The sequence below is a fragment of the Amphiprion ocellaris genome, chromosome 8 (assembly GCF_022539595.1).
Source record: "Amphiprion ocellaris isolate individual 3 ecotype Okinawa chromosome 8, ASM2253959v1, whole genome shotgun sequence".
Taxonomy (NCBI): domain Eukaryota; kingdom Metazoa; phylum Chordata; class Actinopteri; family Pomacentridae; genus Amphiprion; species Amphiprion ocellaris.
The window spans coordinates 21,946,783-21,962,987 of record NC_072773.1 but is presented as its reverse complement, the minus strand read 5'-3'; the positions used below and the strand labels follow the sequence as shown (position 1 = coordinate 21,962,987).

The window sequence follows — 16,205 nt, the reverse complement described above, 5'->3', positions numbered from 1 at the left end:
AGTAAGAGACAGAAACAAAAAAGGTCAGTTTTTTTTCATTTTCTGAGACCGGAAGTGGTCATCAGCAAGGGTGGAGCCAAACGACAACAAGATTCTCAGAGGGCGGAGCCAGAGAGCAGTGATTGGTCAGACTATAGATAATACACAGAAGCCAGCGCGCTAGCGTATCTAGTCTTCTATATATATTTATGGTTGGTACGGCTGGTAGCATCGCTGGCTGCTGGTGACCTTGTTTTTGGAGTAAAACGCGTAGTGATGGCTGATCGAGGCTTTGTTGAAGCTTCGACACTTCATTCAAAACATACTTCCTAACTCGAGGTCTCAATGACACACAGTGCTCGAGTAGGACATCTAGTGGTCAATAAAATGAAGTGCAATCAAGATGTGGTCGTTGGTTCATGGATTGTTTTGGATTTGATTCGCCATGCGCACATTCCTCTTTGACTACACTAGATGATTGTATGGGTTGTAGTGAACACAAAAATAATATTACTAGTAATAATAATGACAATAACTATTGAAGAGCACGTTTCTTATTTGCCATGTTTGTCTGTATCCCTATATACTCTTCACTTATATTCTGTGTTATGAAACATTTAAACGGTGCTGCTACATTCGTGAGATGCTCTACAAATACAGACTGATGTCATTTTCACATGGGGCTGGTGCAAATAAAGATTTTATGGATTATTATGGATTTTGGCAAAGTATGTCTTGGGGTTTATTGGTAAAGAGGTCAGTAAAGAGGGTGTGCTTATGTAACTGGTTATGAGTTTTTATTGAGAAATAATTTATCAACAGTTTTGGGACCACTGTTCCCTCTAAGCTGCGCGCGTGCGCAATTGCACACTGCTGACACGGTCTCCGCGCACAGAAAATCTGCACTGCGCACAAAAAAAAAAATCCAACCTAAATTGTAAATAAAATAAACACGTAACAATTCATTCTGTGCTATTTTTCAGTGTGAGTCAGTGAGTGACCGGTGACTGGCTGCTGCAGCCAATGATGCGATTCACATACGTATTTACCATAGACTGTATATAATGGTATTTACGCAGCTAATCAACGTCAGGCGTCCTTATGTGCAGCCACTGTTGTTCTTATAGATATGAATCAGTAGATAGGACACGCCCCTTTGAGCTGCGTACTACAGCGAGGCTAAGCTAGTGGGGGAAAAGTTTCAGTGCATTCCGTTGATGTCGACGGCGTGAAAACGGAAACAAGTATGCCGTCTCACTGTACTGCATACAGTTACACACTACGTCATACGATTGAGACAAGGAAACTTGGAATGACTTTTCATAGGTAAGAATAGTTTTTGGCTCTTTTTGCATTATGAAATCTTGTTGAGAGCTTCCAGTCTATGAGAGCTAACTAGTTAGCCACTAGCAAAACACTAATGCGAGCCAGCAGCTTGACAAGCAAATACCAGACGATTAATAGTAGCTGTAGTATAGTTGTACAAGCAGTAGTAGTAATACTAAAAGTACAAGCAGCAGTAGTAGTATAAACAGCTGTTAGAGTCGTAGAAGTAGTATCAGCATTTGTAATAGTATTACAAGTTGTAGTAGCAGGGCCAGTATCAGCAGCAGTAGTGTGTACTACCACTACTACTAGTAGTAGTCACATTGCTATTACTACCACCAATACAACCAATAGTACTTATAAAGCCTAACTCATGTATATCCAGATTACCATCTATGTTCTTCCTCCAAACCCATTTTATGATTGGGATTACAGGCAGTTCTTTAGGACTGCTCTCAAATAATAGAAATGTTACTAAACAAGGTTATACTTATCAAATTAAACAGCTCTGGTCTCCAGTATATTGGCGAATTTGGTTATTTGTACTTAATTTATTAGCATGATTTCTTTTTAATATGTTGTCTACAGACTTAATTACTTCTCTGTCTACTTTTCTTACTCCATGTAGGTTTCCCAGAGACTATGGGTTGAGGAGGAATTGGAAGTTTGTCGGCTTAGACCTGGTGTCATTCCATCAGTGTTAAACTTCCCGGCTCATCTTGGAAGAGTACGTGCCAGAAAGACCATGACCAAGCAGCCTTGAGATCTTAGGCAGCGTCTCCCTCAGGTGGGTGTCGACAGTGTTCACGGTCAGGTCTGTAGAGGGGGGAGGCCGCCACCCACCTCCCCGCCTACTCTCTACCCAGACTCTGCCTTGGCTCCACCCATGTGGTCACTTTATTAACTACGATGCCAAAGGGACGACGAAATTACTTCTTTTCCTCTGATCTGTAGCTCAGTGAGTTAAGGGTTTACCTGTAGAGCTGCAGGTCGCTGGTTCAAGACCAGACCCTTCTTAAATTTTATCAAAATCCTGACAAAGACAAAGAAAAATGCCAGTGGTGGGTCTTGAACCTACTACCTTCCACTTGGTAGTCCGTCTTCTTATCCCCTGAGCTATTCGCTCAGATACTAATTCTTCTTTTTTTTGCGCATTTATCATCTATTTTTTTGCCATTTTCGAGTTTTTTTAACTTGAGTCTCGACTCGATCGTTTTTCTCAGGAGGTTGGACTTTAGCCTTTGTGCTGGAGGGTTGAACCCTCAGTTCCAAGACTTTCAAAGCCTCCAGACCTCCCAAGTCCTCAGGACCTGAGCTTTCACACAGTCTGAGGGCTGAAATTTTCTAAGTCCCACAGTAGTTCTCTGTTAGATTGAACTTCCAGACAGTCCAAGGACTGATATCTTCTAAGTTCCTGAGTACTTCTCTGTTAGTTTGAACCTTCACACAGTCTGAGGACTGAAATCTTTAAAGTTATTGAGTAGTTCTCTGTTAGTTTGAACCTTCAGACAGTCTGTTAATGTTTCGATTAAATCTTTAAGGTTTTTCTTTTTAAATGTTTTACCACCTTTTAATGTTTAATTTTCTTTTTAAATCCTTCATTGTATTTTCTGTGTAATTCCTATTTGAACTTTTATTGTCTTTAAGATATAATTTTCGAATTAAACATTTAATTTTTTAATTAAATGTTTTGTCTTTTTATTGGAGAGGTGTAGTGAGAGACAGCCAGGAAACAGGGGAGAAGAGTTGGGGGAAGACTCCCAGCAAAGGGCCACTAGCGGGACTCGAACCCGGGACGCTGCGTCAGGGACCAGCCCCTGTGTATGGGTCACCCGCTTAACCCGTTGAGCTATATGTGTACCCATGTTTTGTCTTTTTAAGGGTTTAATAATCTGATTAAATGTTTTGCATTTTTAAAAATGTTTAACATTCTTCTTGTTTAATTGTATTTTTTAAATGTTTAATGATGGAAAATACTTTATCTGTAATTTCTGATATTTGTATTTTAAAAATTTTGTTTAATTTCATAATGACATGTATTGTATCTTGTTGAATTATCTCATTCAATATTTTGTCTGTTTAATAGAGTTAAACATTAAATTACATTAAATTATATTAAACAGACAAAATATTGAATGAGATAATTCAACAAGATACAATACATGTCATTATGAAATTAAACAAAATTTTTAAAATACAAATATCAGAAATTACAGATAAAGTATTTTCCATCATTAAACATTTAAAAAATACAATTAAACAAGAAGAATGTTAAACATTTTTAAAAATGCAAAACATTTAATCAGATTATTAAACCCTTAAAAAGACAAAACATTTAATTAAAAAATTAAATGTTTAATTAGAAAATTACATCTTAAAGACAATAAAACTTCAAATAGGAATTAAACAGAAAATACAATGAAGCATTTAAAAAGAAAACTAAACATTAAAAGGTGGTATATGTACATATAATTTAATTGTATTTAATGTTTAACTCTATTAAACAGACAAAATATTGAATTAGATAATTCAACAACATACATGTCATTATGAAATTAAACAAAATTTTTAAAATACAAATACTAAAAATTACAGATAAAATATTTTCCATAATTAAACATTTAAAAAATAAAATTAAAGAATATTAAACATTTTTAAAAATGCAAAACATTTAATTAGATTATTAAACCTTTAAAAAGACAAAACATTTAATAAAAAAATTAAATGTTTAATTAGAAAATTACATTTAAATTTCTTAAATCTTTTTAATAATAAAACTTTTTAAAAGTTTTATTGTATTATTTTTTTTGTTTGATTTAATTGCTTTTTGTTATGTAGTTTATTTCTTTAATCTTCTTTTTCTGTCAAGATTTTAACCCCAACCTTAAAAATGAAATAAACCCTGAAATCATAATGAAAATACTTCTGTTGTCACAATCATGAGTTAGTCAATTATTCAGTTTATCAATTCAATTTTATTTGTTTAGCACCTTTTACACAGATGACAAAACTAAGCAAGCAAAGAGAAAAAACTATGATTAAAGCTCAAAAACATTTATTTAAAAAAAAAAAACAAAAACAAAAAACATTTAACATGGTAATAAAATATGTTGTGTCCAGGGGATGGAGGGAGTTTATTGAAGTCTTCTTGGGCTCACATGGGAAATCATTTAAAATATAAACTTGATATTCAGTCTAAGGAAACTGCAGAGCGACAGAAGAACCAACAATATCTCCTGTTTTCTCCTTTAATGAGTCGACTCTTCTTGTGCTTTCAGACCAAAGAACTACAGACTCTTCACAACCTGCTCAAACTCTTGGTACAGGACCTCACCACACGGGTCAAGAAGGTTTCCGTCTCATTTCTACTCTGAAGCTCACCTTCTCCTGCTCAAACTGCTGACAAATGTTTCTGCTGCTCTAAAGTCTGGTCTCCAGAACTTCCTAAAAACTCTCAAAGTCTCTTCTGCTGCAGGTTGCTTTGTAGAACTGTTGCAGAAAACCTCACTAAACCACATGGAGGGGCCTCAAGATAGTCGTCCAAATGAAACCATACAAAAACCAAACTAGCACAACCCAAACGCTAAAGTCTCCTGCAGCCTACCAGAGAACCTCTGAGAACAGAGAATCAGGACAGGAACTCTTACCTTCTGGACAACCAACGTTGGTTCACAAACAAGAATACAGAATGTGTCTGACCAAAAACCTCTAAAGACTCACTACAGCCAAGATACAGACACAACTCAACTGTACCAAATCCACTAATCACTGCACACATTAACACCATGTGCTAACTGTGGCTAAAGAACCACATTTACCAAGACAACTATCCAGTACAAAGCCCTGAAACACACCAAGAAACACATTAAAGACGATTTTACTGCTGGAAGCTGCAAGCCAACGCCTAAAGAACAAACTAAAGCAATGGAGCCAAACCCGGTTCAGTGGTGAAGAGAAGCAGAGGAAATGTTTGTCTGCAGCTAAATAAAGCAGGAAGACACTGAGCTGCTCAGGTGTTCCTGATAACACCAAGCAGCCACCTGGACAGCCAATAGGAACACAGCTTACTGGGAGTCCAGAGGGCTGGGTTAGTGAAGGAAATTTAGTTTAAAGTTGAAGCAGAAAGTTAACAAAGAAAGTTGAAAACCACCTTCTGATACCTGAAATCTCTGAGTTTTCACACAAAGAACACCTGAACATGTCAAACTGGTTCCATAGTAGAACCATCATTGTAAAAACGTCATAGTATGGTGTGTTGCTCAAAAAACATTAGGACCCGGCTGTCAGGGGACAAACATGTAAGAAACATGAGAACAGAGAGAACCCAACCAGTAGGTCACAGTTTATCATCCCCCAGTCATCTCCTGAAGTCCATATGGTGAGAGACATCAGTATCTGGTTGTTAATTTACCAGAGGATGCTTATAATCATGCTGATGTGGTCTGTACTCTACAGTATTTTAGTGACTCAATAAATGCCTAAGTTGTTTTTTTTTAAATGCTTTTCAGTTTTTAATAAACATTTAAGAGCCTATATGTAATCAATAAATGGCCTTTGCCTATCTTAAGAAAAACTCACTCAGAACTCTGATATGTTAACAGTACTAAATAAATCAATAAATACATGCATACACACAAAAATAAGTTAATACATTAACTGTGTTAAGATAAGATTTAGATTTTTAAAAAAGTTGTTTATGTTTTTGCAGAATCCAGTATTGCTCACTGGTTGGTCATTACATTTTATTAGTTTGATTTCACTGTTTAAAATGATGCCACCTCTTTTCAGACAGAACCTGTGATAATAAAACAATACAAAATTTTTAGTTCCGTGTTAATAAAGCACTTAAAGCTTTAAGTATGGCTAAATGCTTTTTTCAAATTAAATATATCACTCCTTAGGTGGTAGTGGCCCCAAGTTCAGTAAAGTTGGAAAGATATTCACAGATTCGGACTTCCAGCATCAATAACTCATTAGATATAGGTTGTCAAAACATAAACGGTGCCTCTTTCCCATTGTTGCAAGGCAGACAATGTGCTACAAGCCCAGTTTTATCAAAAGTAGCTGTCTTTCAAGCTACAGGAATAACATTGGTGTCTATGGAGTGAACAGGGTCCGTCTGCAATTTGCAAAACCGCTGCAACAGTAAAGAGAGACAAATATTCAATAACTTCACTCTTATACATTGTAGTGTCACTAAAATCACTGCAGCCTTCAACTGGCTCCTGTTGACAAAGTGTTTTAACAGAAATGTAAATGCTGTAATTTGATTCTTTTAATGAACCATGTAACTTGAATGGATGTGATGCTGGTGTGACCACAGTGCACACGTCTGATGTTGCTCACAGTGGTCCAAGGGACGCTCAGGGAGTTTGTGTGTTTGCTCAGACTCATGAAAAATTACAGGGAACATTGTTTGGGACTCAAGCAGTTCCTTCTTTTACTCACTATCTCCCCAGCCTTAGAAAAAAAAAACCTGTTCACACGGCACAGATGAGGCTGAGGTACACAGGAAATGTTTGGCTCCATTGTACAAGTTTGGGTAAACAGTTTTGTGGGTTGCCCAGTAAGCCAGTGGGTCTGCCGTTCTTTCTACAATTGCATTCGCTGTGGCGCTTTGCATTTGCCAGGCTCTACTTGCGTCTTCGTCTAATAGGCTCCACAGTTGAACTGAAAAATATTGAAGATCATCATCATCATCACCAGAAATGTCAGTCATTCCCTATTCAGAAGAGAAAAAGAATACCTGTGGAAGGTGCTGCTGGTGGTGGAGGACGAGGCTGTGGTGGTGCTTGTGACGTAGATGACTGCTGCTTGGTATTCTTTATGTTAATTGTTGTGCATTCTGTTATTAAACGTTCTTTCACACTGGCTGCCACTCTGATTGGTGAATCCAAAAGTTTTGAACTGCAGAGCCACAAGTGTAGCAACAGTCAGTGAACTGTTCTTTTCTTTGGTTTGTAGTCTGTCAGCTAAGCACCTGACAAGGTTCTGTGCCAGGTGTTGTGGCATGGGGGTGGTGAGTTGGGAATATATCTATATATAAAAATAATCTATCTATCTATCTATCTATCTATTCTCTACGAAATACGAAATCTGACATACTACTAACTCTCAAAGCAAAAACAACAGCAAAAAAAACAATCTATTCTGCGAAAAACAATTCAAATGAACAACACTAAATAGGGATCTCCTATCCCGGAACACTCGATCCCGCTGAGTGATTCACATAACAAACCGAACCAATCAGGTGATTCGAAGCAGTTGAGTGCTTCAAACGTCACTGAAGTGATTCAAACGTCACGAGTCACGTGACCAAACCACGCCTCGGCATAGTGGCTCGATACGTTCGCTTCATGAGCTACAGCGCATGTGTCGAAGCCTCGGGTATCAGAGGACCATCACTAATCATGAGTGCAGAATTTTGTACATATAATGGAGTATTTTTGTTACTTGTTATTTTATTACTGCTACTTTTACTTAAAGATCTGAGTGCTTCTTCCGTGACTCAGAGCAACAGGTTCAATTTAACAGTCTGACATGAAAAACAATGAATTACTAGTACACATGATCATGACCTCTCTGCTGTAATTCCCCTCCTCGGCCCTAAATGTTCTTTTGCCACCTGCTGTCTGCGTTAAAAACACAAGAACAGTGCGAGCAGTTCATGTTGTTTAATGCGATGCCATTTAGCTTCAGCCTCTCACCTCAAATCACTCCATTACATTGGATTAAACCATTAAAAGAGGGATTGTAAAGTGTTTTCGCTGTTTTTTATTTTGTAAGACACTTTAGTCATTCCTGAAAGAGGAAACACATAATTTTGGTTCATAGCACATTAATGCCTCGCAAGAAAAAAAAATTAAGACTACATTGACAAAAAAAAAATTTACAAATCATGGAAGTGAACAATATAAACAATATCTTATATATAAAACATAGCAGGCATAATAAATATTACACATAAACAAAAAAAAAACTAAAAGTAAACAGAGTTAACCTGTTTGGTTTGGGCAATGTTTGGAGTAAGGTTAATAATCACTGATGTGAAAAGCCAAACGTCAGTGTGTGAATGTTAAGGTTTTTTTTTTAAAATCTCCTAGTGAAAGCTGTTCAGCCAAAGCTCTGCAGATTCACTCATGACAGAATATTCACCCCAAACCTTTTTTTCTTCAACCTGTTAATGGTAAAGAAATGCAGACAAGTCTAGACTTTTTTTTTTTCACTCCTGTGACCCAGTTCTGGTTTGTGCACTTCTACATGTAGTTTTAATACATTTATGCTTCACGCTAAAATATATAGAGAGAGTGCAGGAAATTCCACAAAACAGTTGTAGTCATCTATATTCAGTCATTTTTTTTATATCGGTAACACCTCATTAGTTTGACATACCAATCAAAAACTTAACGGTACAGAAGGAATGCTGCCTTCAAATGGAGGCTGACATTTTCAGAAGTGGCACAAAGGGTTATATTTCAGTGGATTGTAAGGCGATATATTGTAATTTAGTCTTTTATAATGTCTCAGTATAATGTTGGTCTGTCCAACAGCTTCATCGCTTCATTGTGTATTTGCACTTCCCACTCATTAGCTTGCTAAATTTGTATTCACAGTGGTTTCTAGAGGCCGACGGTAACACCTATGTCGCTGGTTCCTAGCAGCGGTGTTATCACAACTTATAGTCAACGCCACCACTTGAAAGTGTTTCATGTGCACGACTTTCCAAATAGCAATTAGAAGCTCGCAATTTCCATTTGAAGGCAGCAGAAATCCATCTCTGTCGTGACGCGGCTGTTTTGTCTTTGGGCTACACAGGTCTTTCGTCTTTGGGTGCATTAGCACGTTCATAGGAGATGGGGATCAGTTTTGGTTCAGTCAGGAATCAAAGAGCACGTATCATTCGAACACACATTCATACACCTGTACACAAGCAAACACAAACAACAAATTCACTGTGTGACTGTAAATGTAAATTCACCCTTTAGTGATTCTTCTACTTAACAAAGATAACTGTGCAATTTTCACTTTTTCTCTTTTGTTGAAGCAAACCAGGAGTACTACAAGTATCAGGAGGTCGTCCTAGGTGCTGTTTTGTCTTTTTTAGCCATGTGTAGAGAGCATTTGGTGTCCCTCTCTTCAAGTCAGGAGAGAAAAGAGGTGCAGGATTCAGCTGAACCTCTTCTAGAGTGCAGGACGAGGTTGCAGGCCTCTGTCTGGATGTCTGCTCTCTCTGCAGGGACAGGACGTCCATCCCTTTCACACTCCCTCAGTCCACCTTAAGGTCCCAGCCCCCAAAATGCTACTTCTGTTGCAAAGTGCAAGCGGTTAGTGTCTCTCTGCCTCTCCCTTCCGTTTTGAGAAATTCAAAACCAATGCAAAAGCAAAAAAAAAAACAGAATGCAAAATGGGATTATTGTTAAAATGTAATAATGGTACAGTCACTGTCCAAAAAAAACCAACAGGAAGGGAGAGAGCAGTAAGAGAAAGAGTGCATTCGTGTCTCGAGAAATTCAGTCCATCCTGAAAAAACAAAACAAGTTTGTTGTTCCTTGTAATGTCTGCGTGCCACCGGACAGTCTTTGTGGTTACACCTCTCTGAAAAGAAACAGAAAAAAACAATATTAATACATCTATTCCTTTAAGTAGCCATGCTACATTTCAAAAATAGGTATCGGGATCAATCAAGGCATTTTTTAACTGATCGGAACTGGCAGGAAGCTAGGGCTGATTCTTTGTTTTTGTCTGCTGTCACACAGATGTTACAAGGGAGAGCACAATTTATGGCAGGACACTGGGGATGTAAATTTTGAATAATGATCAAAAATCAGCAGCATTATCAATCAATTATAAATATCACAATTAGAGCACAGTGGACATTTGTTCCTTGCTGATGTTACTGTTTTAGTAAGTGGACACATGATTTGGGCCACGGGGGCAGCTCTGTTGCATATAACCCTCTTCTAATCCATCCTGGCTTGTTTTAAACACATGAGCTCTGAGCAGAGGTCGTTAGTCTTTGTCATGGTGGCCACAGAAATGACTGTAGTCCGAGTGACGACCTCCTCAGGTGTGTACAGTATTAAACAGTAAGAGGCTACAATACATTTTCTGACATGCATGTAGAGAATGCAGGCTTCTGCTACTTTTGGAGCTTGGAAAGCCACGGTACACCTACCCTCTACCCCTCTACACTACATTTCAGACAGTACCCTACATGACTTTTACATAAAGGTAGAGATATTCAGCTGCCAAGCATATACATCGGACTCATTTTACTATCATTAATGTGCTTGAAGTGTGTATTATATAGTAAAATAGTATTGGATTAGGATTCTGTACTAGCAGATACTACATTTTGTAATTGGGGCAATAAAAAAGCAAAAAAAAAAAACTTGATCAATACATCCTTAAATGTAGTAAAACCACAGACTGGAGTTATATAAGAAAGAACTTACGATGCTGTCAGCGTGGAGTTGAGGACGAGAGTGGTGCGTATCTTGTACAGCTGAGCTAGCGTCAGCTTCTTGTGCTGCTGGGCTGGAGATTTCCTCTTTGCAGGTGACATTTCCTCTGAATCGCTTGTTGCCTTTGACTTGCATTTCTTATCTGGGCGGGCAGATGGAGCCGTTTCCCCATCTGAGCTGTTGTTTGGAGACTCATTACCCTCACGTGGTCCAGCAGGGGTGGCACTAAGTTCATCAGAGGGCAAGGTTATGCTCAAGCAGTCATCAGACCGGTCGAGGTCACTGGAAAACACCTCTCTGCACTTTTGTCCCAGCTCTGACAGGCTCCTGCTGTGTGCCAGCAATGAGTCCACACACTGTGATTGGTCCTGCGCCTCAGAGCTGAGCGAGTGCGTGTGGTTGATGGGAGTTTTACCATGGAAGCGCTGTAGGAGATTGTCCTCAGAGCGGGACAACTTCAGAGAGGACAACCTCTGGAGACAGTGGAGACGCGACTGAACATGAGGCCGCCGGCGAGGTTTACAGGAGGACTGGATGACTGACAGCTGGGACCCCAGTGAGGCATCCTCCTCTTCCTCCTCCTCCTCTATTTCCGCCTCACCCCGACCCTCCCTGTCTCCCTCCTCCTCCTCGGTCTCCTCTCCTTCACTTTGGCCAGGTTGTGGCAGCAGTTCTTTCAGGGGGGATCCAGGTGAGAGGGTACCGTAGGCGCTGTCCATGGAGAGAGAGCGACGCTGGGGGTCCAGCTCCTCGCCGTCAGGCCCCACCTCCTGATTGTGCTCGGAGTAAATACTGGAGTGGACTCTGTGGGGGCTTGTGGTGTGCTGAATCTCAGGCCTTTCAGAAAGCGGAACCACATCCGTGTCTGAGTCTTTAGTAGTGATTCCCTCAATGATCAGGATGGAGGCAGGAGACTCTTGAGGCTCGCATGGCTCATCAACGTCCATCACTGACAGGGTCTCAGTGGAACCATCTGATTGACTGAAAAGAGAAATTTGTTTCACTGTTAGGCCTTAACAATACCAACAAAAACAACTTGGAGCTGACAAGAAAGCATTTAAGAAGTACATCTTGCTCAAACGGAGCTACAGCCACGCTCATTTTAAACAACGGCTTTGAAGAGAAGCTTTTTGTTGCAAAGTGATGCTCTGTTTTGTCTGCATGGAGGATGAGACAAATAACTCTGCGTCTAATTGTGACTAGCATACAAACTGGTCACACTGAAGAGAAACTTCCTATTATTTTGTGGGGATCATTGCAGATCACAACTACATAAGAAAACTCATACATTTAAAAAATTCAAAATTTGTGAAGCAATAAAAAATGAATAATGGCAGCTTCAAACCCATTTTTTCCACTGGATTTACTCTGATGCCACAAACAAACCTATTTGCCAAAATATTGAACCTTTCTTTTAGGTCAGTGTAGATAATAATTTGGAGCTCTACATGTTGTCAGGAAAATAAAAATGAATAAAAAAGATGTGTGATTTGCTCTTGCAGCCGTTTGATTTTCTTTTTCAACTTAGTGATTTATTACAGTTTTTTACTGTAGTACCTTGAATTCAGCTGCTCCTTGTGCCTCAGGCATGGCGAACTTGTAGTGGAGTTGCTGCTTTCATCTTCCTCATCCTCCTCTTCGTCATGCTCCGTACATCTCTTCAGATTTTTCTGCTGCCGGAGGATCTCCTCAGTACGAAGCCTCTGCAGCTGGTTCTGTAATTGTTGGGCCACAACATTTTTAACACAAACAAAACTATCACAGCATTTTAGGAAGGACAAAAAAATCTTCCAGCCGGATGCTGTCAGAGCAAATGAACTGGCTCTCCTACCTGGACATTGCAGATAGCATCTATCCAGCTCCGCCCCTGGGTGGCGCTGTTGGCTTGGAAAGTGTAAGCTGCCACTGCACTCTTGAACTCATTGAGGTAGATGAGGATGAATGAGCCTACAGAGACAAGGTGCAAAATGTCAGTGTCATGAGGATAAAAAGTCAACTCTGTAGTGAATAACCTCTCTTGTTCTCAAACTACTCATTTTATAGCTGAAACACATTTGCTTGTTGTAGCTTCTCAAAAGAAGATTTCCAGCTTTCTATTGTTACACATTAGCAAACAGACAAACTAGGTCATTGGAATACAAAACATATCATTACTTTTATAATTTTATAAACTAAGTATCAAAATACAGCATAAATAGTGGCATCTGATCACTCACCAGGGTCTTTGAGCTCCTTACAGACAACATTGTGAATGAGGAGAGGCTGGCGGATAATTTTGACTTTCTCCACTCTTTTTACTGACTTGGTAATTAGCAGCAGGTCAGTGAACAGGAAACAGTAAACCTCCATCTGATGGGGAGATAAAGTCATTTTAGACATGAAAATAACACTTGTAATTAAGGATTCAAGGTGTTTTTGCCTTCAAACCAATCTGTCATTTAATATTGAGTACCTGCCTATACCCGATACCATTTATGTCCATAACACTTATCAATTAGCTGTAGCACCTAGATTTCTTTTACTGATTATTGCTGTAGAAATCACAGAACGTAGTCAGTTCCGTGTTGGCAAACAGAGAGCATTGTGAGGATTTGGCTAATAAATGGGCACAAAGTTTTCCGTGACGCTTAATGACCTACAGCTAGCGCAAATGTGTTACAACAACCCAAGATAAAGTAGGACAGCATTCCTACGTCTTAGTGGTTTATGCGGCAGCCGCCTTTATGGCCCATGTTATTTGTCGGCGGCTTAAATCAGCAAGATCAGCAGAGGTCCAAAGTTTGGTGTACTCCATCTATATTATAAATTATTCAATGACCGATTGATAAAGCTGCATTTTATGAAGAATACGACAACAGACGTCAAGGATTGAGGTTAAGTTTGTTCCGATCTTAGGATTGGGATCAGGACATCCCTGCCTGTAATGTTTCACAGGTTAAATATTTTGTATGAAATGCGAGGCGACTGCAAAGCAAATGCGAGAAACAGTTTTGTAAAAAAGATAAGTGCTCATCGTGTGTTTCCAAGCGGTCATGCGAGTTGCTCTTACCCTACTGTCTTTGCCTTCTTTCATCCTCAGCGCTCCCTCTAGATGCAGCTGTCGAGTCTCCTCTGGTGATATTCCTCTCATGGGAGCCATAAGGTCAAAACGGTTGTACTCCTTAAGGATCTGAGAGAGGAAAAGACCAAAGCATGAAGTCCAGGTTCAAAAGAAGCCTCATATCTGAAAGCACTAGAGCCCAAGAAATAGTTTCTTACCTTCTCCACTTCTTCACTGCTGCCTTCTACAGCCTCGTATGAGTCTATACGGGCTGAGATGGTGGCCAGCTTCTGCTGTTCCTGCCGCTGCCGCATCTGAGAGTCCACGCTGTTGATGAAGCCCTCTACTGTCGCCACCTTGAAGAAGAAAATCATAGAAATACATTCATGTTCAGATCTGTAGCAGAGCAAGATATAGCCATGGCATGAAGGAAATTTTGTGTCATTTTAGATTTTGCCACATCCTCACCATGCTGTTGACCACATCGCGGGCGGATGGCTCATCAGTCTTCTTGAGGACACTCTTCAGTAGGAGGGGGTATTTGGTCAGTCTCTGGTGAGGCTTTGCCAACATGTCGGCCAGCTTCAGACGGTTACACTCTTCAAAGGTCTCTCCCCACTGAATTGAGGCAGACAAAAACAGGAAGTCAAGAAGCAGAAACATGAAGAAACCGAAGGATGAGCGTGTCAGGACAGTGTGTCCTATAGGTTTCTGGGATTAGCTTTATGGCAGGAGAGCGCTGAGAACTGACCGTGACGTAGGTCCTGAAGAACTCATTGTCCCTGAGAAGCGTGCGCATGTACTCCATACAGCCCTCCTCCTCCATGCAGTAACGGATGTAGGGCTGGAACCTGGAGCCAAACTGAACACACAAAACAAACATATGAGTCAGAGATACTACACCAGCACAAGAGAAAACTATTTAACTCGGGTACAGTTTCTCTTTTCATTTAATTTAATAATTGATTTGAAACTAGCCTCTATATACCATCTAATTAAAGGTTCAGTGAAATTACAAAGCTTTACCTTATAATTTCACTTGCTTGATAACTTTATAACACCTTTTGCTTTTACGGCTCCAAATTATTTAGCATTTTATAAATAATGTCAAACATGCCACTTACAAGTTTTTAGCCACTCAAAACACCTAGCCAATATTAGTGGGACTAATTTATGGCTTATTAAATTACTCCTTCAGTTATCTTGTCTAGTTGTCGAATAAAGTGATATATTAATAAATTGTTTTGTAGTTAAGGCGGGGCCTGCATATAAGTTCATGAATTCTTGACAGCATACTTTTGTTGTACCTGTGGAGTTCAGATATACAGCCTATCATTCACTGTGTAACTACAACTCACTGTCTTGAAGCCGTCGTGGAGGTCAGTGGGGTCGAGCAGAGCCCGAGCCCGTCTGGCCTTCTCCAGGACGGGCAGCATGACCTGGTTCCACAGGGAGGTGTGGAGGCGGACAATCTCCTGGATGTTACTGAACAGCTTGGTGGGCTCCACCTCCGTCAGCAGACCACTCTCCTGCAGGTTCAGCAGCCCACATAGGAACAACTGGAAAGGGTGACACAAAAGAATAGAATCTTATGAAATTTAGATTCCAACAAAAAAGAAATATTAAATATTCTGCACTCCTTTGTGCAACTGCGACTCGGATGCTACCAACATTACATGACAAAAATGTAGGGATTTTTCGGCTGAACTGTAGGCTGTGTACACACAGAGCAGATGGGAGACCATTATCAGATCTAAGTAGTAAAATATCTATAGTAAGTAGAGTTACTTTTTCTAGTATTGGTAACACCTGTGGACATTTGGAAAACGTTGAATAAAAGGTGCAGAACTTTATATTGCAGTGAAAAGTGAGCCCACGGTGAGTATAAATGTGGCAGGAGTAAGAAATGCCCCGAAACTGCTTGGAGTTGATACCGTTGAAACCGAGGGTTATCAGCCTTACAGTAAACCATATCACTTTCTCACATACTGGAATGTGACAAAGTCTGTTCTGTATTTAGACCTCAACAAGATGCTCATTGTGTCTTATCTGTCACAGTACAGAAGCTTTTCATCTTATGCAACAGCCAGATTTGTAGCAGTATGTGATCTTTACGTGTATGTCAGCAGACTGCAGTAGCTCTCTTACATCAGTGATGACTCGGAGTTTCTTGATGTAGGTAGCCTCAGTGTGCAGCAGCTCCCAGATGGCCTCCTGCTGGTGGGACTGCCGCCTCGTCAACGTCTGCACAAACACAGAGATACATTTTATTAACAAATACAACAAATATATCCTCAGATTTGTATTAAATTAATACAGTTACGAAGACTTTTGTTGTTTCAGTTATTTTAATTTCCCTATAAGGAATGACCACAGAGATTACATCACACATATAA

At 39.7% G+C, this 16,205-nt stretch overlaps 1 protein-coding gene and 1 long non-coding RNA gene across 2 annotated transcripts; one reads left to right on the top strand and one right to left on the bottom strand.

The window, feature by feature from the left end:
- The first annotated feature begins 1,881 nt into the window (after nt 1–1,881).
- On the top strand, nt 1,882–7,176 carry LOC129349461 (uncharacterized). The gene is made up of 2 exons (XR_008602474.1): nt 1,882–2,092; nt 4,584–7,176. It is a non-coding gene; the product is annotated as an uncharacterized LOC129349461 (long non-coding RNA).
- Nucleotides 7,177–7,964: 788 nt separating this feature from the next.
- Nucleotides 7,965–16,119, bottom strand: LOC129349569 (pleckstrin homology domain-containing family G member 5-like; the record flags this gene model as incomplete). Its single annotated transcript, XM_055013267.1, has 11 exons — nt 7,965–9,900; nt 10,761–11,750; nt 12,327–12,484; nt 12,601–12,716; nt 12,986–13,118; nt 13,819–13,938; nt 14,028–14,165; nt 14,278–14,427; nt 14,561–14,671; nt 15,168–15,368; nt 15,958–16,119. Coding segments are annotated over 11 exons (2,289 nt in total), but the record flags the coding sequence as incomplete, so codon positions are not given.
- Between the last annotated feature and the right edge of the window lie 86 nt (nt 16,120–16,205).